At 41.8% G+C, this 27,034-nt stretch overlaps 2 protein-coding genes across 2 annotated transcripts; both read right to left on the bottom strand.

Annotated features, from left to right (window-relative positions):
* Positions 1 to 9,584: 9,584 nt before the first annotated feature.
* On the bottom strand, positions 9,585 to 11,362 carry LOC123190752 (putative serine/threonine-protein kinase-like protein CCR3). Its single transcript, XM_044603462.1, has 2 exons — positions 10,805 to 11,362; positions 9,585 to 10,722 (listed from the first exon to the last, which is right to left on the bottom strand). Exons 1-2 carry the CDS (start codon positions 11,279 to 11,281, stop codon positions 9,769 to 9,771), a joined length of 1,431 nt encoding a protein of 476 aa, XP_044459397.1. The 5' UTR covers positions 11,282 to 11,362; the 3' UTR covers positions 9,585 to 9,768.
* Positions 11,363 to 15,613: 4,251 nt separating this feature from the next.
* LOC123186335 (pto-interacting protein 1-like) lies at positions 15,614 to 17,235 on the bottom strand. The gene is made up of 2 exons (XM_044598113.1): positions 16,756 to 17,235; positions 15,614 to 16,678 (listed from the first exon to the last, which is right to left on the bottom strand). The coding sequence occupies exons 1-2, from the start codon at positions 17,233 to 17,235 to the stop codon at positions 15,614 to 15,616; spliced, it is 1,545 nt and encodes a 514-aa protein (XP_044454048.1).
* Between the last annotated feature and the right edge of the window lie 9,799 nt (positions 17,236 to 27,034).

Genomic DNA, 27,034 nt, shown 5'->3' with positions numbered 1-27,034 from the left:
TGACCAAATCATGCGGCATGGAAGCTAAACTTTCCAATATGCCAGGTACCAGCAAATGTTGTCCCTGTCGTCTAATCTAGACGCACATATCTTGGCACAAATCTGACGCCACGTCAACTTGGGGCTCAAGTCCTGCTACAGTTTTGTAGCGCGCACTCCACCAGTTGGTCTAGAGAGGTGGTTGTGAACACTTTGCGCTCAAACATCTTTTATATATTCGAGTTATTTTGTTTAAATTATTTTTTTCATTTGCAAAAAAATCCAAAAACCCTTAATTTTGCCACTTTTTGATAGAAAAAAACCTATAATTTTTAGAGGTGATTTGTTTTTTGTAAATTTGCCGTGTGCATTTTTATTATGTGGCACTGCCATTTTTCCATGTTTTTACAATCCCCCGTGGAAGTTTCTAGTTACTGCACGGCATTTTAATAATAAGATGCATCGCCTTTTTATTATTGAAAGGATGGCAGTCTTATGTTTAAGAGCATGGCATTTATTAGTAGTAACAGGGCGGTTTTTAATTTTTTTTCTCAAAAGAATGGCATTTTATGATTAAAAGCGTGGAATTTTATTACTGGGAGGATGGCATTTTTTTATTAATAATAGGTGGCAGTTTATTTTTTGACAGCATGGCATTATTATTATTTTTTACATGAAATTTATATTAAAGCAGGATGACATTCTTTAATGTCAATATGATAGCATTTTTTATGTTGAGAGGCTAGGATTTTTTATTTTTATTGCATGGTACTTTTTTGGGGCCTTATCCACATAAAATAATTTTTATAGAGGATGGAAGTTTTATGAAGTATCACGGCAATTTCAAAAAATCAAAGCATGGAATTTTTATAAATTTGTGCACATTTTTTAATTCATGGCATTTTTTATCGAGGCTTGCAGTTTTTATTTTTTATCTAGAGGATAGCATTTTTTAAGTTTAGCATGGAAAAAAATCCAAGCCACTGAAACCTTCTTTTTTAAGTTGTAATGTGGGAATTGTAAACAAAAAAACTTCAACTGATCCTTTTTGCATGGGGGTGGGGGAGGGGGTCACGCTGGGCCTGCCTGCTGGTGAACGAGCAAACAGGTCGATGGGAGCTGCCTCAAATCCTTTTCGTAAGCGCCCATTACAGTATGTTATGTAAGCAGACGCGCGCCCCTCCTCCACACTAGCCCAACCCATCTTCCTCTTTTCTGTTTTCTAAAACACAAAAGACTGCACAGGTGGTAATAAGAAGGATGTCGGCCTTCGTTCTGAAGTTAACAAGAGCAGATGAAACTATTAGATTTGCTAGTGTTCCAGAAGAATAAATAAGGTAATTTTAGTAAGTTCATAATGGTTTATGTAAAGCAGGGGCAAAGCTTCTAATAAAGATTCCCCCTCATTGCCATCGTCGGCCTTCCCCAGCTCCCCTCCTTCGTCGTTTCTGGCTAAGCATCTTTCGGCGGGTTTGATTTGAACCGGCGACCTCCTGGTTCAATGTACGGTGCACTAACCAGCTGACCTGATGCGATTAGTTACATCTTTTTCTATCTTTTCTTCCTTCTTCTTTTCTTTCTTCATTTTTTGGAAAGGTTCTATTCAGCTTTTTTTTCTTTTCTTTTTTCTATGCCCTTTTTGTTTTCTTTTGCGAAATGCCCAAACGTTTTTCAAATTCGTGAACTTTTATTAGAACCTATGGATTTTTCTTGTAAAAATCAATGAACTTTTTCTCAAAACGAAAGAACCTTTTTTCAAAATTCATGATAAAATCGATGAACTTTTTGATAATTGCTGATTTTTCTATTTCTGTATTTTGAACTTTTTTTAAACCCATGAACATTTAATAAATCCATGATTTTTTTATTTCATGAACATATTAAAATTCACAAAAACCGAGGGGCGGTCTTTTTCCTCAACCAGCAGCACAACACAACCGAAAAAAACAAAATACGAGCAAGGCGAGTTGGTCGAGGGAACAAATTAGTCTTTTTATTTAGCGAGCGAGCAAATGAAACGAAATGAGAGCAAGTGATGCTTGATGAGCCACGGCCCATTGCCATTCGTGTGAGCGCCGATTTCCCATTTTGCGCATAAGGCGCCGAAGAGGAGGTCTCGGGAGCTGCTCCCCGTGACGAATGATTCATTCAGCGAGGGGCAGCCCCCTTTTTCTTTTGAACAAAGTGCAATCGGAGTCACTCATATACATGGGTATACAGTCACTCTTATGAACGCACGCGCATATATCCTAATTATATGAGCACCTTCAATAGATTGAGCCGGCATATCATCTTCAGATTTTTATGAAGTCACTACAGGCTCCTCGCAGTCGACGGGAACGTTTCCTTCCACTGAACAAACACCGCCATAAGCACTGCAAACTTTTAAGTAGTTGCACTCGCATTTAAAAATTCCTAAAAAATTTGGACAAACGAGGATTAGAACTCCACTCCTCCAGGTAGTAAGCAGTGGTACATAACCAATGGTACACATAATCTGGGTCTCTAAAATTGAAGCATGGCTTATAAGAACTGTGAGCAGTGACAGATCTAAAATATTATTTGGTACTTCGAACGCGCTTTTAAGAAAGCAAATATTTATTGAAACATAAACATTTATAAACTGTGAAAAAACAAGTTCAATTTTTGAAAATATTAGAAAACACGATTTTTAATCTTTTTTCATAAGCATGAACATTTAAACAAAAATCAAACATTTATTGAAACTTTGAATCAAAATTTGGAAAGAGAATATTTTTGCAAATACGACCATTTTTGAAACTTTGAATTTTGTTCAGGAGTTTCATATTCGCCTGTCCAAGTTTGATTTTGGAATTTCAAAAGATGTTCATGTTTAAAAAAAAATGTTCATCATTTTTCGAAAATGTTCTGTCTCAAAAACATTGTTCATCATTTTCAAAAAAGGGTTCTGTTTTAAAAAATATTCGTCATTATATAAAACAAATCGCATTTTTTAGGAAATGTTTCAATTTTTCCCGAAAATGTTTTCATATGTGAACGCGGGAGGTGGTGAGCTCAAATCCTCACACCCTCTCTTCTTTTTTACATCACTTTTTTAAGTGAAGCACACGTTGTCTACTGATGGGATGTCCCAGTTGAGGCACCTGTGTAAACGTTCGTTGGGTGAGATTTGAACTGGAGACCCCCTTGTCAAGCGTACGTTGCAGTTACATTTTCTTTTCCTTTACATCTATTTCCTTTTCCTTATTCTATTCTATTTCTATTTCTGTTTTCTTTTTTCTTATTTTCTTTTTTACTTTTATTCGGACGTTTTTCTTTAAATCGATGAGCTTTTTTTAAAAATTGTGAACTTTTTTTCAAAATCGATGAACTATTTTAGAAATCAATGAATATTTTTCAAAATTGATGAACTTTTTCCAAATCAAATAATATTTTTTTGCAAATTCGATGAACTCTTTTCAAAATCCATGAATTGTTTTACAAAATCGATGGTCTTTTTCCAAATCCAATGAACTTTTTTGCAAATTTGATGAACTTTTTTCAAAATTGATGAACTTTTTTAAAAAATGATGATTTTTTTAATTTGTGAATTTTTCCTCAAATTTTTGAACTTCATTAATTTTCTTGAACTACTTTGTATTTTTTGAACTTTTTCAAATCCGTGAACTTTTTTCAAACTCTTGAACTTTTTTCAAAATCACGAACCTTTATTAAATTAGTAATCTTTTTTATATTTTGTGAACTTTTCTTTAATATTTTTGAACTTTTCTTAATAAATGAGCCTTTTCTTTTTTATTGTGAACTTCTTTTTAATCTGTGAATTTCCCTTTTTGAAACCGCACAACCAGTGTTGTCCTTAATTATTATCGAGGACTATTAATTACTAGTGGCAGGTAGGCCTATTTGTTAGTCGAGCGGGTTTGGAAAGCAAATTGCATGAGTTCGAATCCTGACTGCAACAACTCTTTGTTGGCATTACGCGTTCGTGGGCCGGCCCAGCAGGGCGCTGTAGCGAGCGCCACATGGGTTAGATGGTGCTGAAGGTGCGGAGTAGGAGCTCCCGCAATTTTTACCACATTGACTGGCCACACTACAAGAGTCGTTCGTGGGGAATACAAAGGGATGAGCTCGACTGAACCGAAATCACACATTTCTCACCCTTTGGCTAAAAGAAACAAGTGTAGTATCTGTTCTTATCGCTTTAACTAATATAATATCCAAGTCTCTTGTGTTGTCTTAGTGTTGCACTACTACAAGCTCTAATGCACCTCAACAAAATCAAGTTAAATATTTCTCAAAAGGTTATAAAAATGGTGCCCTCGTAAGCCATTCGACCCCCCTCGTGTGATTCTTTTCCAGCTTGCATCTCCTTCGTCCATTCGCCCATAAAGTCGCCTCCCGCTTGCACAACTCGCGGCTGGTTTGGGCTCCTGCCGGTCCATCGCATCGCATATGTGCCTCCTGTCGACTGTAGCAGTGCCGCTGCCGCTGCTGGTTCTAGCCTTCGGCTTTGGCCGGTTGCAGCAACACCAGCTGCTGGAGGGAGATTCAGAGTCGTCGCCGCTTGGTGGCATGGAGAACCATGACGTGGGAGGTGGGCATGGTGGTTAGAGAGGCTTGGAACTGAGAGGTGGCTGGGAGCAGAGAGGCTGAGAAGTGTGCAAAAAGGAGTTCGGAGATGTGATGTGGATGGGGCCGGCGCGCGACTTAAACAGGCTTGACAGCCAGCCAAAGGGAGGGGAAGCCAACTTCTATGCGACGCAGAGGCAGGAGTAGACTTCTCGACCGCTGTGTCATGCAAGGCTTCATTTATTATGTTATAGACTCATATTGCATTGAGACATGTGATGTTACAGTAACTAGCTAAGTTACTCAAACTACCTCTTTCCGCATTACCTCATCGCCACATAAACAAATCTGCTGAGTTGGACTCGATGTTACTGTTGAAATTACTCCCACTGTGGCTAATCTCATAGAGCAGCTCCATTCCCTCATCCCGTTGACCCCCTTTCCGAAGCTCGTACGTACACACGGTAACCTACTCTGTAGCGTGTTGCGGGTCAAGACGTGTGCGATGTCTAATTAACTGAACTGAGTTAGCTCAGTCAGTGTATTAAAATTTGTTGATCACATTATTAATGCAGAGTATGGACTTGGGTAACAAGTTGGGAAACCATTTTTATACCAAATATTGCAACTTGAGCCCGAGTATCATAATTAATCAATGTTAGGCTCTCAACGTACCAACGGGCCCAATTATCGCGTACGAAACGTGGGTGGAGCGTTCACCTTTTATAATTGTGAAAAAAATATAAGAAAAATTCACGACATGCAAGTAGCATACAAATCATACATTTTTTTAATCGATCTTGCCACACACTTTTAAATCTTGGTCCGAACCTCAACATGTTTTTATATAAAATAAAATGACAGGTTCAGCTATGGATAGCGTACCCGATTTTGAAATGTCAAATAAAATCCTCCTCATACCATTCACAAATAGAAAAAAGAATCTGCTTTGTTTCTTGATCTATGAATCGAATTAGGACTCAGAAATTCTGTGGTACGGTAGATGCCTGATGTATCACTAGTGTTAAAAGGTGTCGATATCACGACTTTGTAGTCAGTGAATTGGAGGCTTGTGCACCTAAAAAATGTTATTTATTGGTGGTTTTCCTTTCAGAATGTCACTATTGATATTATTTTAATGTTCTTGTATAGAAGTAATAACAGGTTAAAAGAACCAATCAACATGTCAGGCGAGAAGCATTCCACCATGACCAAACAAACAAATAAGATTTAGCAAAACTGGACCACGCAACAAACAAAGGCAAAGGAATTTAATTAGCAAAACACAGTATATGAATGAAGAGGTCCATGGTAGTCCATGTAATAAGAGTATTTATCCATTTCCATTGTAGGTAGAAAATGACATGAGCATTTGAAGAGTGCATGCATTACCGTCGAGCATGTTGGTGTTCTTCTTCTTCTTCTTCTTCTTCTTCTTCTTCTTCTTCTTCTTTGTTTGATGTGTGCGCAATCATGCATATGTAACCAGAGTGCCTTGTGAATTGTGATTGTTTTATTTAATTTGAATGGTCTAGATTGCCTAGTTCACGTTGTAGTCAATCGTTGTATAGGGCTATTCGGCGGCTTGACAACAGACCAGGATGGCGTAGTCAAATTCCGACCAGCCACTTTTGGCAACTTTTTCTATTTGGCGCTTTTGATTAAAAAATAGTTTTGACATTTCAGACAAATTTGTTATCGACTTCAAAAATTCTTGATCCAACTTTTAGAACTTGAAACTTTTGGGGTTTTTGAAAATATTTCTTTCAGAAATCAACATTCATAGTATGAACTTTTGGTACTTTCAACTTTAGGAATTTCAATTTTTCAAAATTTGGAACCTCCGGAAATTTGGGATTTTTTGCTGAAAAAGCCGCCTGTCCCCCCCCCCCCCCCTCAACATCCTGATTATTGTTTGTCCATTTAGGTACTAGTATGGTATTTGGGCTAGTTGGAGGAAGTAGATGCCCAATATATTCCCCTAAAATGGTTGCATATTCTATTGGCATTTGGGAGGGGGGGGGGGGGTATAACTTCGTGTAAGTTTGTAAGTGTAACAAGGTTCCACTGGTAGCCTTGATAGTTTTTCCAGCAAAGTCTACTATCTAGCTACATGCACATGACCTACCCATTCCAAATGTCTAATGATTTTCTTAATGAAACGAGTGTCCTCCAATGAAAGTTAAAGAGTGCATAAGAAAAATGATACATAATTATCTCCATCCATTAGTATCACATCGGATGATTATCCCAAAAAGATATATTGTATAATAAGTATGTGTTAGCCCTAATTTCATTTGACATTATGCATGGATAACAGTAACAATGTCCAGTTGTCTTTATATATACTAGTATGGTATAGAAGTGTTGCCATAGAGAAACGAACACCTCTACAAAGACATTGCTCAAAGGGGCTTTGTACAAGTGCACATATTGAGCACCTTCTTCGACCATGTCAAGGCAAACACAACTCAAATCCCCTATCTGCCTAGTTCACTATGCATCATTGTGATACTGTGGGGTATTGTCGTATGAAAATATGACGAATCTCTTCCATGGTTTAGTTGTCACCATCGACGGATTGTGATAAATAGAGTGTCTCACCATAGTTTGGATAATAAGGAGTGGGCATAGCAAACTGACCGCATTCACCCGCACCAATTGTATCATCATTCGATGTCAACTGTGATAGGCTTCAACTCTAGCTATTTGTCCTCCAACTACTAGGATCTTATTGGCATCCCTCTCTATTCTTGTTGTCTCGTCCTTTTCGTCCATTCCTACATCTTGTCTGAAATGACTCTTCCATCTCTTTCTCCATCGAGACATGCATTTCTATGATCCTAAACCAACTTACCATTCTAATAATTCTAACTAAATATAAGATAATACCATAATCACAACATAGAGCTTCATCGTTCTCACCCTTCCTTCCTCTCCACAAACCATTCGGCGCCATTTATGTCATCGATTGGCCACCACCTCTGGCACCACCAACTTGACCTTCTTATCCAACTAACACAAGTCATGGATCCCATTCCCCCGAACAATGGAGGTCACCTCTCTTTAAAACGAAACAAAAAACTATGAAGCCCCCCGTCACTCTTCACCTTTTTTCCACACCAACAATGATAAAAGGTGGACTTCCCATTCTCACCTTAGAATTGTGACATATCTTGCGAAAGTGCCTTTCTGCTCCCGAGCTCATTTGAGCTCGGTGAACAGTAAAATCAAAAAAAATTCAAAAAATTCCAATTTTTTTTGGGAGAAACATTGACAAAATTTCTAAGTGCTTGCAAAAATTCATCATGAAATCACATTCCTGTAAAGCGTGGAAAAAAACAAATTCAGTGCTCCAAAATGCTTTTGAAAGTAGCTTTTTCAGAGTACTGATTTTGTTTTTTTTTTGCCACGCCTTCTAGAAATGTGATTTCATGGCGAATTTTTGCAAGCACTTAGAACTTTTGTCAATGTTTCTCCCAAAAAAATTGGATTTTTTTTAAAAAAAATTGATTTAGTTTTGATTTTACTGTTCACCTGAGCTCATTTGAGCTCGGGTGCAGAAACTCCGCGTCCCATATCTTGCAGTTTCTAGGAATAATTTCACTATAATACACATCTGAAGAAACTAGGGACTTGTTTGGATTGATGAATGCCTCCTTTGAATCCCTTTCTTCCTCTATTTTAGTTTATCACTAAGTATTGAACTTTGAATTTAATTTCACACTCAAGATGAAAAAGAACCCTATGTGTAGTATAGGGACGCCACATGGATCGGTAGGGGAAGGGTAGGTTACTTTGAGAGTGTGAGATAAAACCGATTCAATCAGTTGTGAGGTCATTGGGGGAGTGTTCGACACATATACCCTTAGTGGGGAGAATTTTAGACGATGGAACATCAATACAATAATTACCACGTGGGCTCATTTAATAGTAAGCTTTTTTGTTGTTCAACCCACTCATCTTAACATAGTGACAAATAAATTAGTTTAACACAAAGATGTTGTCTAAGATGGAAAATAAAAAGAGATGTCGAAACGAGTAGTACAAGTGTTTTCTGTCATGGACCATGAGATATGTCCAAGAAAGAAAATTTATTAGTATAAGGGTACAAAACATATATTCTAATCTAATTTCATGTATTGCTCTATATTCAATCTTGTATGCACACTTCATAACATGGGGCCACAAATAAAAAATATTAATTTTCAAATTTTAATGAATTTTAGTAGTTAAATATCTCCAAAATAATTTAATCTTTTATTGTGAAAAAAATTCACAACTTTGAAACACATTGAGATAGTTTAATTTGATTTGTATATGGTTAAAAACAGACATTCGGGTGAGATCTTTGTGAAATGTTTCAGAAATTCAATAAATTTTGTGTGTTTATTTATGAGTTTTTTCATAATTCTTTTGCGAACAATATAGTCTCCCTATAATAATTTAAACAAATCGATTAGAATGTGGAAACCTCAACATAATTGTTTAAAAGGTCATGTTTTTTATTTCAAAGTAAACCATATTATTTTAGAGAATTCACTTAATTAAACAAATTAATTTTGTAAATATTCACACCAATTTAGATTATTTGGACATATATTAGTCAATTTTCAAAAGATTCCACAGACAATGCACACTTTTTTCAAACCATGCATGATAGCTGCATGTAATCATTTCATTTTCCCTTCTTATTTCAGTTAATTTTTAATATATTTCATATTGTTACCAGTTTTCGAATTTTGAAACTTGCATTTAGGATATTTTTTTTCCAAATATTGATTTTTTAGGTCTTCCATATTTAGATTTTGTAAAAAGATTATTTTAAAATAACATGATATATTATTCTTGGTACTTGCCGGTATTTTTGAAAGTAACTGGTATATGCATTTCATTGAAAGCAGAGGCATCGACAAAACAACAACAATGGATTACGCTCTCCTAGATAGGTAGGGTGCACGTTTGAATAATCATGTTCTACGACTAGTCGTATAATTTTTTTGCATGTTGCAAAGATGACAGTAAATATTGGAAAGCTTGTCATTCAAATTATGTAGTGAGCAATCTAAAAGCAAAAAGAAAGAATTATAAGTTCACAACAGTAAATTTCATTTCTGCACCCAACAAACCGGCCGGCCGATCGAGAGGTCTATTCTAACTAGACCATGTTTACAAGCTAAAGGTACGTATCGTTGTGACGCAGTTTACGTCTTGGCGAGTCATCATCGCTAGCTGGCTCTAATAGCTTTGCTTAGGCTCATCGCTGTCTATGAGCCCGAGCGCCGCCTCGAGGTTGGTCACCACGTTTGACATGGCGGGGCGGTCCTGTGGCTGTGGCCACAGACAGCGTGCTGCCGTGTAGGCCACGAGCTTCAGCGCCTCCATCTGCCCCGGGGTCGGCGCCGGCGACGGGCGCCGGTCCAGCACAGACCCCAGGTCCCCCCTCTCGATGATCGGGGCAGCAAAGCCAGCCAAGGTGTTTGGGTCCTTACTCTCCCAGCTAGGCGGCCTACCGGTCAGCAACTCCAGCATGACGACGCCGAAGCTGTACACGTCGCTCGCCGGACTCACACGCCGCGTGCGGTGGTACTCCGGGTCGATGTACCCCAACGTACCGGCAACCTCCCCGACGAGCTGGCCGTCGGCCGTCGGCTCTTGCAAAACCGCCGCGCCGAAGCCGGACACGCGGGCCGCCCAGCTCTCGTCCAGAAGGATGCTGGACGAGCTGACGTTGCGGTGGATGATCCGCGGAGTGGCCACGCGGTGCAGGTGGTCGATGGCCCTGGACGCGCCCAGCAGCGCCATGACACGCGCCTTCCAGGACGACGTCACCGGCGACGCAAAGCCGCCGCCCTGCAGGTGGTCCCTGAGCGTGCCGTTGCTCGTGTGCTGGTACTGGTAGACGAACATGCGATCGTCGTCCTCCGCGCACCAGCCCACGAGGCGCACGACGTGGTCGTGACGGAGGTGGCAGAGGGTCTCGAGCTCCGCCACGAACGCACCCTCTTGTTCGTGGCGTTGCTGCCCGTGATTCTTCAGGCTCTTCACCGCCACCTCCAGGCCGTGGTGAAGACGACCCTTGTACACCGTTGCGGAGCCGTCCTCGCTGAGCACATGGCCGAAGTTTCCGGTCAAGACCGTGATCTCCGCCGACGCGAACTCCACAGCTGCATACTGGACCATCGCAGGCTCCTATGGAAGACGATGGGTTAATTAAGCTGCAAAACCAACAAGATGAAAATGGTTCTTCTCACTGTGGTGGATACGTACGTACCTGCAGCTGCGCAGAAGCAGATCCAACAACCATTGTTGGCGCTACTGGTAGAAGAACGCTGGTGGGATTCGGAGGACAGACCTGGTCGAGGCGGCGGGTAATGGAGATATGGCTGAGCAAGGGGATGAGGATGAGGTGGGAGTCGATCCTGCGGTTGACTTCCCTGAACCTCTCGGCCTGGTCGTCGGCGTACAAGAACTTCCGGCGCGCGCTCCACCTCTGGCAAGCGACGACGAGATCGTGCGCCTCCTGGAGCGTGTGGCCCAGCCCGGCCAGCGGCTGCGCCACCGCCGGGTCCTGCAGCTGCAGCAGCAGGTCGCCGATCACGGATACGCGGCTCGCGAGATTCTTGCACTCCAGCTTGTTCTGCCGGGCAGTCTCCGCCGCCCCGGTGATCTTCGTGACCAGCCCGTGGACGTACAAAGCCAGCTGGGCCACCGTCGCCAAACCCGCCAGACTCGCCGTCGTGGCCGCCATGGCAGATGGCACCAGGCTGCACTGTATACCAACTAGCAAACGGTAATTAGTACTGCAGTCAAGCCACAGACCCACGAGAAGAAGAGGTGGATATACGTAGAACCCCGATAACGCGTGTATGGTCGCTATGGGTCGCTGCCTCGCAGGACGGCCGGGTCGTCGCCCACTCCGCGTTATGGTACTCCGCATTATTTCTCTATATATCTAGGATTAATTATAAAAAAACTATCACTATTCTCGGATGGTGTTGATTTGTTTTTTCTTCCATAAATTTAGTCAAATTTTACAAAGTCTAACTTAAAATAAAACTAATATGCAATGTATTTTAAAATGAAGGAAGTACTTTGTTAACTGAGTCTTGTTATCTACTTCAAAACTCGGGTAAAAAAATTACCCTCTGCCAAAAAAATAACTAAAAACTTTGGCACCAGTTTTCATCTAATAGTTGGTTAACTAATTGATTGCACATTTTTATGCACTACATGCAATTTTAGTTTTGTACAAAACAAATTGTGTAATCGTATGATGTTTGTGAGGATCTAAATTATTGCGATATACATTGGCTGGATGGAATAACTGAGGGAACAAAAAAAGGTAGAATGGGTATAAATAAAAACAAATCTTAGTTTTTTAGGGGTACAAATTACGATTGATTCCCTTTTCAAAACATACAGCACAAGCTCGGGCTCTTCCTGCATGTTATAAAAAATAGAACCGATGGCAGGCTAGCTGGGCTGTGAACACGGTGAGAACGGGCTATAATAACACTTTTGTGGTTTTGGAACTACTGATCACATTCTTCATGGTTTTGCTATTGCTAGTAGCTATGATAACACTTTTGCTTGGTAGAACCCCCTAAACACATTAATGAAGGTGATCTCTTCATACTTTTTTATAATAAAGGATAGGATGGTCTTTTTAGAATATACGTCGCCCATGCTGAGTGCGCGGATACGCGGTACGTACACGGCCTGGCGTATAGCTTCATTTTCTCTCTTTTTTAATCTTCAAGAAATGTGCCCTGCATGGATTTGAACTCCAATTCTCAAGGTTTACTTCTAATTCTAGTAACCAACTGGGCTAGGTTACTTGTTGTGCCCACTTGCTTTCTTTTACGCTTCCTATATGGCAAATATGACTTTGTGAACTTTCAGGATGGTTTTTTCGTGTATTTTTAAACAGAGTGTTGTTTCGTTTTATTCTGGGTTTTTTCCTATAATTTTCAAATGCTTGAAATTTTTAAAATTAAAATAATAAAATTCATGAACTTATTCCTAAAATTTTCAATCTGTTTTAAATTCAATTTTATTACAAAATATGCGAATTTTTGTGTGGGGACAATTTTTTTAACAAAAAGATTCACAAATTTGAGTGCATGCATGGGCACACGCTTGCCATGCCTGTTGCATTGGCAAAAATGTGCATGCATAATCCCTTTTTTTAAGTTCAACACATGTTTCCAGATTTCCATTTGAACTACTACATTGTGGCTTGTGCATGTCCCTGATTCTTAGTGTTTTTGGCTTTCAATTTACTTGGTAATTTTTGATGATTATTTTCACTTTGGTGGGACTGTCCCCTTAAATACAAATTAGAAGCTTTTGACCATTTGCACCATTTCCAAGTTTGTGTTCATACACAGTTTAGGCCTTTTTTGGTTTGTAGGATTTTTGTAGGGATCCCATAGGATAGAATTTTTGTAGGAAAAAATCCTTTAGACTCCTTTGGTTTGTAGGAATGGAATCCTATTCCTATGGAAGAATTCTTCCTATCCTGCATATTTCATAGGAAAATAAACATTAGCCTAGACTCAATGGAAAAAAATCCTATGAAGTGAATCAAATGACATCTTCTTTCCTATTCCTACTCATAGGATTTGAGATGCATGTCATCTCATTTTATAGGATTTTTCATAGAAGGTTATGAAGTTGACAATAATGTTTTGATGTCCTTCCTCACATCTCGTGGATTGCACAACGTCTCACATGAGCATACACTTAGCATTAAAAAATGGCGTGTCCAGCGCATCACTTGCACCGTTAACTATGGCATTTACACACTGTTGTTCCATGTCAGCACGCCACAATCCCTCTGGCTCGACGCAGTCAGCACCTCCACCCAGTGGCGGAGAGTGACACACAAAATAGGAGGGGGAAATATCAAGCAACCACATAATTTGCAATGATATAATTACCAGAGAATGACCTTTCATTAGTGCATATATAATTTGTTTACAAAAATAACATGTCTTTACTCTCAATATCAGTGCTAGATCAACTCTACATTCGAAGTTTTTTTTTCACTCTGGAGCAAAAGAAGATATGCCCAATACATGTTGTAACAGGAAAAAAAATAGAAGGCTAGAAGGTGCGGATTTGGGGAGGGAAGAAGACCTAGCCATGGAAAATTGGGGAATGAACCAGATGAGGAAAAGGGCGACGTCAGCTAGCAAGAATCACGCAGATGAGCTGACCGGTGGCGGCTATGTCAAATGGCTAGATGCCACATATAGGACAGCCACACAACAATACATGGACCAGAAAGACAGAGTGATGAGAGGAAGGACATCAAAACATTATTGTCAAACTCATGAGATGAGAGGAAGGACATCGAAACATTATTGTCAAATTCTTCCTGGCCACGGGATTTTACACTTTTTGAAGACCGGGCCACGGGAAACAGCTGGCAACCAAGGGAGCCCAACTGATTGACGGCCCACTCAGGAATTGTCATCCCTACATAACAGGAGAAGTTCTCAAAAAAAAACATAACAGGAGAAAGGGCAAGAACTTATAGAAAACAACGTCCGGAAGCAGCATGAGATGGCAGCAAGAAAAACATGCGTCCGCTTAGCCTCTCCAATCACCCCACGGTTCGACAACGCAACACTCCAATGGCCACAAGGTTCGACAATGCAACGACCACATGTAACTCGTACCAAAAACGCAAAGAGTAGGTACACATTGACCACAAATTTATAATCGACTCACAGAACCGAACCAGCTTGAACCCATACCGCCCCACACAAACACAAATAAAAACCAAGAAACCAACCGGAATAACAGCCTGAAAAGAAAAACAAAAATAAAAACACACCAAAAAGAAAACTCGCGCGGCAAGGTGCACATATCCCTCTAATATATGTGATAAGGCATGCAAGCGGCGGAGCCGACGCGGGACACGCGTCAAAAGAACAAGGCGGCTTACAAGCTGCCGGGGGGTCAGTTGGGCAAAGTTCAATGTTTTCCTTATTTGCGCCGTGTAGAACTTCATCAGGATAAGAATTGCGGGAACTACTAACGTAGAAAAATGAATAGTGAATATGGTAACCCGTACCACATGGCCCATGTGGTAAGCTACCTGAAAACAAACAATGTCAAGAATATGGTAACCCGTGATATAATATTTTACATTGTTTATCTCATGTAGTACTAGTAGAAAGATTATTTCATTAACATGTGAATTGCCTTACACTTTTGCTGAGTAACAAATTTTGACCAAAGTTAAATTGTTCAGAATTCCCTTGATGAAAATTGATCTCTTAACCTAGGCTATATCTGCAATGAAAAAGAAGTGAGAGAGATTTCTCGCATACATGAACATACGAAAGAAGAAGATGGAGCTTGAGTACAGGAACCTTGTGATGAACTCTTATGCATGAACGCCGGCAACTTGGATCCTGATGTGGGCATGTTTGCTCATCAAATGCATAGCGGTATTTTCATGCTATGCGAAAAGGAGGGGAGAAAGTAGGCCGAAAATTGAGGCATTCAGTGTGGACATCCGATGCTTTTGCTAATGGCTCAAGAGAAAGTTCTTGGCCTAAGTGTGCAATCAATTTAAGTTAATGGACTAGTGGTGCATTTCACTCTTCCCATGATACCAATTTGAAGAAGCCAATTTTAAATGTTTTGAATCATTCTGAAAAATATATGAATTTTCAAAACACCTGTGTCTACAATCCCTAAAAAACTCAGGTCCGAATTCAAAATACACATAGAGAAAAAAAACCATAAATCGGAGTTTTTAACATAGTGTCAAAAACTATGTTATTCACATCTTTTTTTTTTTGCTTTATACTTCGTCCGTCCCAAAATAAGTGACTCAACTTTATACTAACTTTAATATAAAATTAATATAAACTTTAGTATAAAATTAATATAAAGTTGAGTCACTTTTTTTGAAACAGGGGAATATGTACTTTGAATTTGGATCTGAATTTTTTATTTGTTTTGCGAATACGATCTGAATGTTTTAGAAGATGTAAACACATGTCTTGCAAACATTCACAATTTTTTTTAAAACATTTAAATCAGACTTTTGAAATTGGTATCATACGGGCATGCATGTAAGTGATGGTACCATCTGGTATTCTCCCCAAGACCAAGAGTCCTCGTCTGATTCTACAGACTCTTCGACTTTGATCTCGGCGAAGGCAGTTTTGGTAGCCCTCTCGGCTCCAATAGTGTACGGCTTAGAGCCATCACGCTCTATGAGCCCGAGCGCCATATCGAGGTTGGTCACCACGTCTGACATGGCTGGTCGGTCCTGGCGCCACAAACAGCGTGCGGCCGTGTACGCCACAAGCTCCAGCGCCTGCAACTGCCCCGGCGTCGGCTCCGGCGATGGGCGTCTGTCCAGCAAAGGCCCCAGGTTCCCACCCTCGATGAACGGGACAGCAAATCCAACCAAGGTCTGTGCCTCCTCCCAGCTAGGCGGCCTCCCCGTCAGCACCTCCAGCATCACCACGCCGAAGCTGTACACGTCGCTCGCCGGAGTCACACGGTGCGTGCGGCGGTACTCCGGGTCGATATACCCAAAGTGGCCGACGACCTCCCCGACGAGCTGACCATGTAGCTCGCCCTTCGTCGCCGCTTGCAAAATAGCGGCGCCGAAGCCGGACACGCGGGCCGCCCAGGTCTCGTCCAGAAGGATGCTGGACGAGCTGACGTTGCGGTGGATGATCTGCGGGGTGCACACGCGGTGCAGGTGGTCGATGGCTCTGGACGCGCCCAGCAGTGCCTGGACACGCACCTTCCATGACGAGGTCACCGGCGACGCAGAGGCAGAACCGCGGCCTCCGCCCAGCGTCAGGTGCTCCCTGAGCGTGCCGTTGCTTGTGTGCTGGTGCTGGTACACGAACATGCGATCGTCGTCCTCCGCGCACCAGCCCACGAGGCCCACGATGTGGTCGTGACGGAGGCGGGGGAGGATCTCGAGCTCCGCCACGAACGCACCCTCTTGTTCGTGCCGTTGTCGCCCGTAGTTCTTCAGGCACTTGACTGCCACCTCCAGGCCATCGTGAAGACGGCCCTTGTACACCGTCATGGAGCTGTCCTCACTGAGCACATGGTGGAAGTTTCCGGTCACGATGGTGATCTCGGCTGACGTGAACTCCTGTATATGGAAGACGACGGCACAATTACACACACGTAATTACTAAGCTCTAAAAGCAACAAGATGAAGTTCCTTACCTGCAGCTCCAGCGACGGCACCGTGTCAGATGCAGTTGCAGCTATAGGTAGAAGAAGGCTGGTGGTGGTAGGAGTAGGAGTAGTTGGAATGATCTGGTCGAGGCGGCGGCTAATGGAGATGTGGCTGAGCAAGGGGATGAGGATGAGGTGGGAGTCGATCCTGCCGTTGACTTCCCTGAACTTCTCGGCCTGGACGCCGGCGTACAAGAATCTCCTGCTCGCGCTCCATTTCTGGCAAGCGACGATGAGATCGTGCGCCTCCTGGAGCGTGTCGCCCAGCCCGGCCAGCGGCTGCGCCACCTCCGGGTCCTGCAGCTGCAGGCGAGGCAGCAGCTTGCCGATCACCGACACGCGCCGCGCGAGGTGCTCGCACTCTAGCTTGTTCTGTTTCACTGTCTCCGCCGCCTTGGTGATCTTCGTGACGAGCCCGTGCACGTACAATGCCAGCTGGCCCGCCGTCGCCACCGTGGTGACCGCCATGGAACAAGACTATACACTGTATACCAACTACCAAGCGTTAATTAGTAGGAGGAGCAACTAAGCCTCGGTGCTTTTGTCACACCCCTTTGATCTCCTGCTGGTCGCCTCATTTTTCTCCGCCCAGAATGTTGTCCTATCTCGGTCTTTTTTGTTGCAAACTCCGACCCACAGTTGCCTTTCTCTTAAAACACCGACCCAATTCTTGTAAGCAAAACTCATAAACTTTATTTTACCCGTCACAATGTCTACAAAAACGAGCCAAAGATCATCGGATTGGCCTAACCGAACAAAATGGTTCGCCAGCGTAGATGAAATTCCTCCGTGCGCTCCATTTCTGGCAGGTGGTGACGAAATTATGAGCTTCTTGGAGTGTGTCACACAGCCTGCTGGAGTGGTGGCGTCAACTCCCCGGTCTGGCAACTATAGACGCGGCAGTGACGAGATCGTAGTCTAGCTTGTGACGAGATCGTAGTCTAGCTTGTTCTGCCGGGTTGTTTCCGCTGCCTTGGTGATCATCGAGACGAGCCCGCGGCCGTACAAGGCCTTCTGCGCCACCGTCACCACCACTCCCAGTGCCGCAAGCTCCTTCACACCACATTGTACACTGTATACCAATGAACTAGCATTAGGGCATCTCCAACGCCGACCCGCAAATCGGAAACCGTATCTGTCCGCGGACCGGAGGGGGCAGGCACGGATGCGGGAGTGAATCATTCAACCATAGTCGCATATATTTTAAACCGGGCTTCAACTAATCGGACAAAATTCATCAACCACGAAGGATTCATCAAATTTTGGATAGAAAATAGCACAAATCATCCATACATAGCATGCAAATAACTCAACAACGAATTGGCCGGTGCAAATTCGGGAGCTGTTTCAGGCGTTGTTTTATTTTCTCTTTCTTCTGTGCATTTTCTATGTTGGTTTTCCTCAGGTTTACTTGCCGGGGTTTTCTGTTTGTGTTTCTTTACTAGTTTCCTTTGGTTTTTCCTTTTCCTTTTTTTTCTTTTTAGGTTTTCTACATCTATTTTCAATGGCTTTATGGGTTGGTTTTCTTTTAGGTTTTGGTTTCTGTGTTTCTTTCTGGTTTTCTTTGGCTTTCCTTTTTTTTCCTTTTCTTGTTTTCAACACGTGTCTACTTTGTTTTCATACACACTGTAAAAAAGATGTACACACCGGAAACTTTTTTATACACATTTAAAAAAATTCTATAATTTTTTTAATGATAAGAATCATTTTTAAACTATACAAACATTTTTATACTTTGTATAAACATTTTTTTATTTCACGGACATATTTTCGAAACACATGAACGTTCTTTAAAATGTAACATTCGTACTTTGAATGGCACGTCACATTTTGTAATTTACACGAAAAATCATTTTAAAAACAATATTTTAATTGTCACGTACTTTTTTTGTAATGCCGTTTTAAAATGTCACAAAAAAAGTAATGCTATCAAGACTTTTTGAAATTACAATTTTTTACACTGCATTTCACTTTTTAGATTTCTTTAAGTTAACTTAAGTGTTGTAATATATGTATTTCGAATATTTTCGAAAATATGAGCAAAAAAGTACAACTGTAAAAACAAAGAAGAAAAATGAACTAGCCTGCAGGAAGGGAAATTGGCTGGGCCATTAGTAGCGAAGCTGACGCGAGACGAGCTTCTGGCTCGCATAAAGCACGAAAAAGCCGCTATAGCAGAAGAAATTGGCGGGACTGAATTGAGCTGGGCTTGGGCTATTTGGAGGACTGAACCGAGCCAGGCCCAAGGCAGCGACTGGCCGAACAGCAAGCCCGTTATGGAAGCACGTCTCCGTCTCTCGGCTTTTCCGCGATAGTGGATTAGATAGTACCACATGGCCCAGCGAGAGCGGAGGAGTCCTTAAGGCTGTTATAAAAGGAGGGCCATGCTTTACTTTAACTACGTAGTTCATTATAAAGTGAAGCCAGCGTCTCTTAAGATGTGTTTGTCACCTGTTTGTCATTAAGTTTCTTAGCGCCTTTGCCATCCTAGTGACTAGTGAAAGGTCAAAAGGTACTTAGAAGCTTAATGAGAACATGTGACAAACGTATTTCATAACCACGGAGGTAGGCCATAGCTCACAAGGCTGGCTGCACCAGGATGACATCACAAACATCATCGCGGGAACGTTCGCTCTACAACATCACCAAAAATAATAAAATGCTATTGATAAAAAATGCGAGTAATAATACTATTTATAATAACTATGCCAAAATTTATTTAGATGCTTAATTAATTTAATATAACTATTAAAAAAATGCCGTTTCCATTGAGGGTACAGGAAACAACCGTCTTGCGTTGCTACTTTGTCGCTGACAACTTTAGTAATGATATCTGCCCTACATATAGCAGCAAAGGCGAGCCATTTTTTCTCCAAGACCCGCTAAAGGCTGATACAAACGAATAGTGGGAGTTCTTTCTTATGAATATAAATGGAGGAAATATCCTTAGTACCTTTGTCCTCTGCAAAGATCATAAGGTCAGATGGAGTTGGATTGATTTCTCGCATCTACTAGATCAGAGATCAGAGTCAGGGGAGCTCTCGTAAGTGAGCCTAAGTAAGTAGTGTGGTTCGAGCGGATCAGTCACCGCTGAGTTCTGCTTTCCTCGCAGAGTTGGTTTTAGCCGGAACCGCGCTCTTGCCTTCTTCTTGTGCCCCTTGATTATTGATCTGAATTCAAGTTAGATTAGAGAATACCGGTGCCTTTTGATCCACCCTTAGGTTTTAAAACTGTGGAGGTTCAGTTACAAAATGCAGTTTATGAGGCTGCTTTGTATGCCAGTGTGCAGGAAGGAGAGTTGGAAGATATACCTAGATCCCCCAATAGAGAAAAGAGCGAGCAGGTTACCTACTCTTGTGGTGGATGGCGGCACTAGAAGTTGATGCTTTTTATGGACGGACATAGAAATTCGATTTCCAATAGAGCTGCAAACGCTACTGTAAGCCGAAGACGAATGCTGGCCAAAAGTAAGCAAAGCAGGAGAGGCGTCGTTTCCTTCAGTTGGTCAACCAACAGGTCTCCTCACTCTAGCATTTCTTCTTTGTTCGGTCGCAAGGCAGGGAAATGGAGGATTTGTTTCTGCTCTGTCCTTTACCGCATCGATGGATTCCATTTCAGTGGATAGAGCTCAACATGTTGCCATCGTCATTTCAATCACAATTCACTTGGTAGGTAGACGCTTGTTCCGACCTCCATAGTGGCACTTTGACCTTTTCTCAACAACATCTACTTCTAATCTGCTTGAACGGCCCTCTTGTCATTTGACCCAGAATTGAACGAGATGACACCCACCAATATCTTCCAACACAGGATCTCCCTTACAGGGCCGTCCTTCTCTCTTTCTTCCCAAGAACATCGGGGGTCTGTTCTCTGAACGAGTCAGCACCAGCCCCGTTACCAATACGGGGATCTCGGCCATGAGAACTTGTAGAACCTGTCTCTTGAATTGCATCCCCCCCTAGGCCGACCAGCTAAGTAGGACCCACTTAGCAAAACAGGTCTATAGGGCGCTAGGGAAGGGGTATAGAATGGTACTTGAATCTATCTATAGACATAGGATCCCCCAGCCACTGGAATCCATTGGTTTCTGTCTCAATTCGTCATTTGAACTGAAACTAACCACGAAGGGAAAAGAAAAGAAGGATTCTAGTTTGCCACTACTTGGACTCAACTTGGACTTTCGGAGGAGCAAACCATTTCCATTAATATATGACTCAGTCATAGCCAAGAGATCATCATTCTAATAACAAGGATCTAGTTTATATATCTCGAATTGGGTTCCATAAGATGCCAAAATAGTGGAAGTACCATCACGTCTACCTAAAGCAAATGGTTTCTATAGATTGAGAAATGGTTTCTATAGAATGAGATATAGTCGAATGTACCTTTAATACTTCACGTGCATTCTTCGCTTATAAATTTAGCCAAGATCCAAACATCTCAATCTCTTCATACGTTCTTTCTGTTGAACTCTTCTTTTCGCTCAACAAATGCAAGTTCGTCAGGGTTTGGTTACTAGTTTTCTTGGAAGGGTTTTCTCCCTTGATCTTTTCCCTTGTTTTATGATTGGAATGAAAGTAGGATTGTTTATCCAATCCAAACTATTTATTGAGGGAAAGTAAGATCAATAGTTGGCCCTATTGTCTGTGCTCTGTTCTGTTAAGGATTTCTGTATTGGAAACATAGGCATCCTGCTATTCCCTGCTCTAGTTTCAGTTCAGTCATAAACCTATTGCCCGGGTCCTTTGATACTTGATTTCCTGGGTCAGCGGTACCTAGATTCCCCTTTGGCTTGATCTTACCTTGGATTTATGATTGGAATACAGATTGGATAAACAAGAGGAACTTGGAAAAGAGGGTTGGCCAAAGCATAACGATAGTGCATTCAATCGATTCCACTCTAGTTTTGCATATCTTTTCCCTCAATAAATAGTTTATATATGAAAGAAAGTGCCAACTTATTGTTCTTGGAATGCTGATTTCCATGGATTTCTTCTTGGCATATCCCCCCTGATTTGATGACCTGGCTAAAACACCTATTCCTTTTTTCTAGAATTGCTGCCGAAAGCCTGTTTGCAGCATCCATAGCAATACGTGTTAGTACTCAATTTCTTTGATTTTCATTTGATGAAGTGAAGACACTTATCTATATACCATTTATAGAGTGGTAGAGTAATCTTGCAATGCGGCATGAATTGGATGACTTAATAGTTTTCTGCAGTTTAGTACTAACATGCCTGTGTGGTGAACTAACTACCTTGGGAAGCAACAAATATGCCCCCAATCACGCTGCCTATGTGAACAAATTCTAAAACTTTGCATAAGTAGCTTAATTAAGTAGAAAAACCTAATCGATAGCCTACTACTTATACTTCTTACTTTCACTTTGATTTATACTTTGACTTTCGATACCTCTCCCCTAGTGTACTCGAGAGCTTGAAGGGGAAGACAGACTAGAAGACTTCCACACCATAACTTCCTTCCTTGGCTGACTGCCTGGCCTTCAAGAAACTCGAAAAACTGTAATAACTCACTTCACTATGATAACTATCTTTCGAACAGGACTACTACTTAAAGGCTAAAAAGACCTACCGCGACTGGCTCACTTGCTTGAAGGACTAATGAAAACACGTCGAACTAGCTAAAAGGACGTAAGCTAACAGCGAAACTCAAACAAAACCGGATGCTGACTCCAATATAGATATTGAGGATTTTCTACAAGCCGCCGCCTCACCCTGCTCGCTTACTTCCCACATGCTTGCTTAACTCACTATCTTTTGGGGTAATACACTGTATAGATAGGAAAGAGATAAATGAAAGAAAAAGAAGATAGAAATGAATTGATAGAGTCAGATGATGTCACTAGCTTTAATGAAAGGACTAACGAGAACTTTGAAAGTTCTTCCTATCAGCATTAGTCAGCTTTCGAGTCCTTCAAGCGAGTGCCGCAGGGAAAGGAAGAGTATTTCATCATGGCCATTTATTAGGACTACTTGGATAAGTTAGGACAATTTCTCTAAGGCCAGCTGTTGAGTTAGTCGGTTCATAGGTTGTCGTAAAATATGGGTGTAGGAAGCCTGGACTCTGATTACCGATTATGAAAGCGAGGACTCTTTTTCTCTCTCCCCATTAACGGAAAACTATCTTAACCTCCTTCAGCAAGTTCGTTATCTACAAGTAAGTTAGAGAATTCCTGTTGTCAAGCTAGTTATCTTATACAAGACTTTTCTATAAGGCCTGCAAGCAGGTTCAGGTGGAAGCAGGAAAGTAACACCACCTGGTTTTAGACCGGGTGTAACTCTTTCTCTTTTGCCCTTTATGCCAGCCTGTTCCCTAAGTAGGATAAGTTCATTGTGTTATTACAGGTAGTATTGCTCTCAAAGCTAGGAAGGGAAGGTAAGGAGTAAGCTTATTTACTAAGATCCTAGCGAGTGTAATACTTTGAACGAGCAGGGGAGCGAGCGGAGTACTTTACGCAAGTAGTGGTTTACCAGGAACTCGTATAAGAGCTAGTCATATAGTCCTTGAAGCATTATTCCTTTTATCGGTAGGGCTGTTAGCAAGGAGTTTGAAGCTTGAGTACTTTCAGCTTTCCTGTTTTAGCTTGGAATGAAGTTGGTTCAGAGGAGTCAAGTAGAGAGGTTAGATCTTCTCTTCCTTCTCATACTGCGAGTAATATCTCTACTACACTTTCCACTTTATGTTGATCAGTTTGAGCATGAGCAGCTCGTTCAGGAGCAGCCGCCCGTGGAACTCTTGTTTTGAGGAAGCAATGAACATTGTCTTTTTCCATTCTCAATAAATGAGGAAGGAGGGGTGAGGTCCTCACTTGCGAGTGAGGCAAGGCTTTCTTTTAGAATACATCCTACCCGATTTTGGTTGACGATTGCGTTCTATTCCAATTATTCACTTGTTTTTCTTGTCACTGTGGCGAGACCAGATGAGAGAGAGAACTATTTTCCATTTCCAGACAGACCCCGAGCCGAGGTTGGAACAATTCTTTATTTTCTTGTTGGTTCCTTCTTTATTATTTATTCCAAGTTTTTCTCTTCCATTCGGTTCATTAGCTTTAGGAAAAATAGAAGCTGCGGAAATGCTCGCTTCTAAAAGGCTTAAAGGCTCTGATCAAGGCAATGAACATTTTGCACTTTGAAACTAATAAGAAAGGAATTCAAATCAGAGTTCAATACAGACTTTTTCTCTTTTAAGAAGGGTGAAACTTTCCTTCCAATACTTGTGCGCTCTACCCATCTCTACTGAACAAACCCACTACACATCGAGTGGCAAGGTATGTGTGTAGGCCTTTTCAAGGACATTCGAAACAACATGTCGATAAATTGCTATAGAAAGTGGGGCTAGATCGAGAGTTCTGACCTTTTCGTGGGTTGGGTGATCTTCAAACTCTTGTTTTTCTAGCGAAAGAACGCCCTTCTGAGCGATGATCTCCTACAAGCGAGTATAGTAAGGTTGATTTCAAGTGAGACAGAAATGTCACTGGTCAGCTCCTTAGAGTGACAATTAACACCACTTTCTTATTACCTAAGAGATTAGATAAGGGAAGAAGGCAGGCCAAAGCTTATAGATTCGGAGATCGTACTTCTAACGCTTTGTCTGAGTCAGTCCTACGACCCCTTCCGGCTGAGACACGAATCCTAGCCTATCTGAGTCGCAGAATGAAGGGCTCTTCAGAAGGCGCCGCCCAAGTCTCCTTTGAGACTTCGGAGTCAGGAATTTTTTTCCAAGGAAGGAGGATTTTCTGCGTTCCGCAGCACGAACAAGGTGTACAGAAGATCGATGTGCCATCTTTCTAACCACCTTCATTTGTTGTATGATCAGTAGGGAAGGGAGACTTTGATAAAGGGACCCCCAACCAAGAAATCTACTGTCTCAGAGCGACAGTCAAGCTCGTATCGCGGAACTAGAACATTTCTTTGATTGATAGGTCAGATAGGAAGCAGGCAAGCAAACCAAGTTATAGGTTTGGAAGTTAGAACTCGGAAAGGTTGTCCTGTGACTACCTTTGAAGTCTTTGGGTAGGACATCAGGCTAAGGTCTTATGATGAGCCACGCGCATATGAGGTTTACTGCAGCCCTAAAGCCCTGTCCCCTATCCTACCACTAGATCTCCTATGCCGGAACATGAACAGAGAAAGCTGTGAGTGTAGTATTAGGAACGAACCGGGGGTTGCTCTCGCAAAAAGATTGTACTAAAGAAAGCTAGAAAGCTCAATTCCAAGCTTTAAACCTCTGGTCCACGGGTCGGTGAACGAATGGGTTTTGGGAAATAGAGAACATGGACTCGATTGAACAAAGGTGGCACCGGAATGAATAGCCCACTTGTTTCGGGCAAGAATGAATGGGACTGATCGACTCGAGTTACCGAGCGACCTCCACTCTTCGACTCGAGCTTTCGCTTCTGCTTTTCTCTTGTTTTGATTTATTAGCTTTTTAGGGAAAGAAGAGGGTCTGAAATACAACTATGTCTACGAGTGCCGCGAATGAACCTTCGGTTCTTCCCAAGAACAAGGAGACACGACTAAATAACTCGTATCAGGCTACGGGAATAGTGAACGGGAAGAAGGAACTAGTGAGGCTTTCGTTGGTCAAACAATATGCCCTCCTCACTTGAGGAGACTGAAGGTCATGACTTATTGAAGCAGAACGTCAATTGGCCAAGAGAAGGGGAACTCCTTTTGTCGGTAACTATTGAATTGCCTATCTAACAGTGGAGCGAAGCGGAACGTTGAACGGGAAACTCGTGTCGTCGGTTATCCAATTTCCCTCCTTTCTGTTTCGACAAAGAAAACGTTTAGGTATCGGTAATAGGATTCCCACTATGATTTGCAGAAAAAGATAGATTCAATAATAATCCATAAAAAATATATAGAATCAGGCTCCGTAATCAAGTGCTCGCTGTGAGAAGAAGATCTACAGGCATGTACCCATTTCTCCCTGCAAAATAAGTTTGAACCCGAGTGAGTATGGACCATACGCTCATCTTTCTTCTCAATCTACACCTCGTTCCGCGAGAGACCTATCCTTGTTTCAAAATAAAGGACCGTAGTGAGGATCGATCCCGGATAAGCGAGTCAGTGTAGGGACAGAGGCTGATGATTCTAAAGGTGATTTCTAACTACAAGATGACTTTATTTGAAAACGGAATCCAAATATCAACAAAAAGATGAATGGAAAGTCTTGTCGATATGAATTGATCTTCAACCCAATGACAATGCTTCGATTTCGATCTTGACTTCTTTCTTGGATGCCTGAAGTTTGTGTTCGCATTTCATCAAAGGAAAAGTGGGCTGTACCCACATGAAGAAAAGAGTTGCTCGTGTAAAAGCAATATCTTCTATTTGACTTATCTAGCCGTGTCTTGTCTTGCACATACTCGGCTCGGTGAATGGTTCATCTTCGATTGGCATGGTCCTTTGGATGTAAGAGATCTCGTTTGCTGGCCGGGCCCTTCCATAAGTTTAGATCTCTATGTATGAATCTCTTATGAAATCCCATACTTTTTATCATTTCAGAACGATCAGCATACTGTGTGACTTCTGCGTGACAGTTCTTGCATTTCGTTTGTTGCTTTGCATGAACATTTAGATATTGGAAAGCGAACTCCCTGAATTAGGAATTTCATAGATAGAGAAGGACGGGCAAAAAGAGAGAGACTGACTAACTACCCGGATCAATGCTGATTGATGACTGAATAAATAGCCGGAAGCAACAACTGCACGAGAGAGAAAGAGCGAATCCAACTAAGGAAATGCAGTACCTGTTCTGTCGGAGCTAATCATGCAAAGCTAGCGTAGCGCCAGCCGTCGAAGTGAATGAATTCGAAAGAACGCAGAAGTAAGGAAATGAGACGACTCTTTCTTGAACAATTTCATAAGCAGATCTTCCCCTCCACACCAATCACGAGTTTTTTTTATTCCTCTCGTATATCGTCGTCACGCCCTTAATGATAGGTTTTGAAAAAGATTTTTCATGTCATTCCCATTTAGGTTCGATTCGGATCCCTCTGTTGTTTCCCTTTCCTCCCGAACCTTTTCCTCGAAATGATAAAGAATCTGGTACACTCGAATTGTATTATTTAAGTGATTATTGCTTGCCAAAAATCCTACTTCTACAATTGGTAGGTCACCGGGTTATTCAAATAAGTCGTGTTTTCTGTGTTTTTCCCATGTTACAACTTCCGTACCAATTCGATCGATCCGGAATGGATCGGTTAAACATTCTATTAGGGAGCCCGGTCTTGACTCTTCTG

Source organism: Triticum aestivum, chromosome 2A (genome assembly GCF_018294505.1).
Source record: "Triticum aestivum cultivar Chinese Spring chromosome 2A, IWGSC CS RefSeq v2.1, whole genome shotgun sequence".
Taxonomy (NCBI): domain Eukaryota; kingdom Viridiplantae; phylum Streptophyta; class Magnoliopsida; order Poales; family Poaceae; genus Triticum; species Triticum aestivum.
Note: the sequence above shows the minus strand (reverse complement) of the source record. Positions and strands in the feature narration are given on the sequence as shown.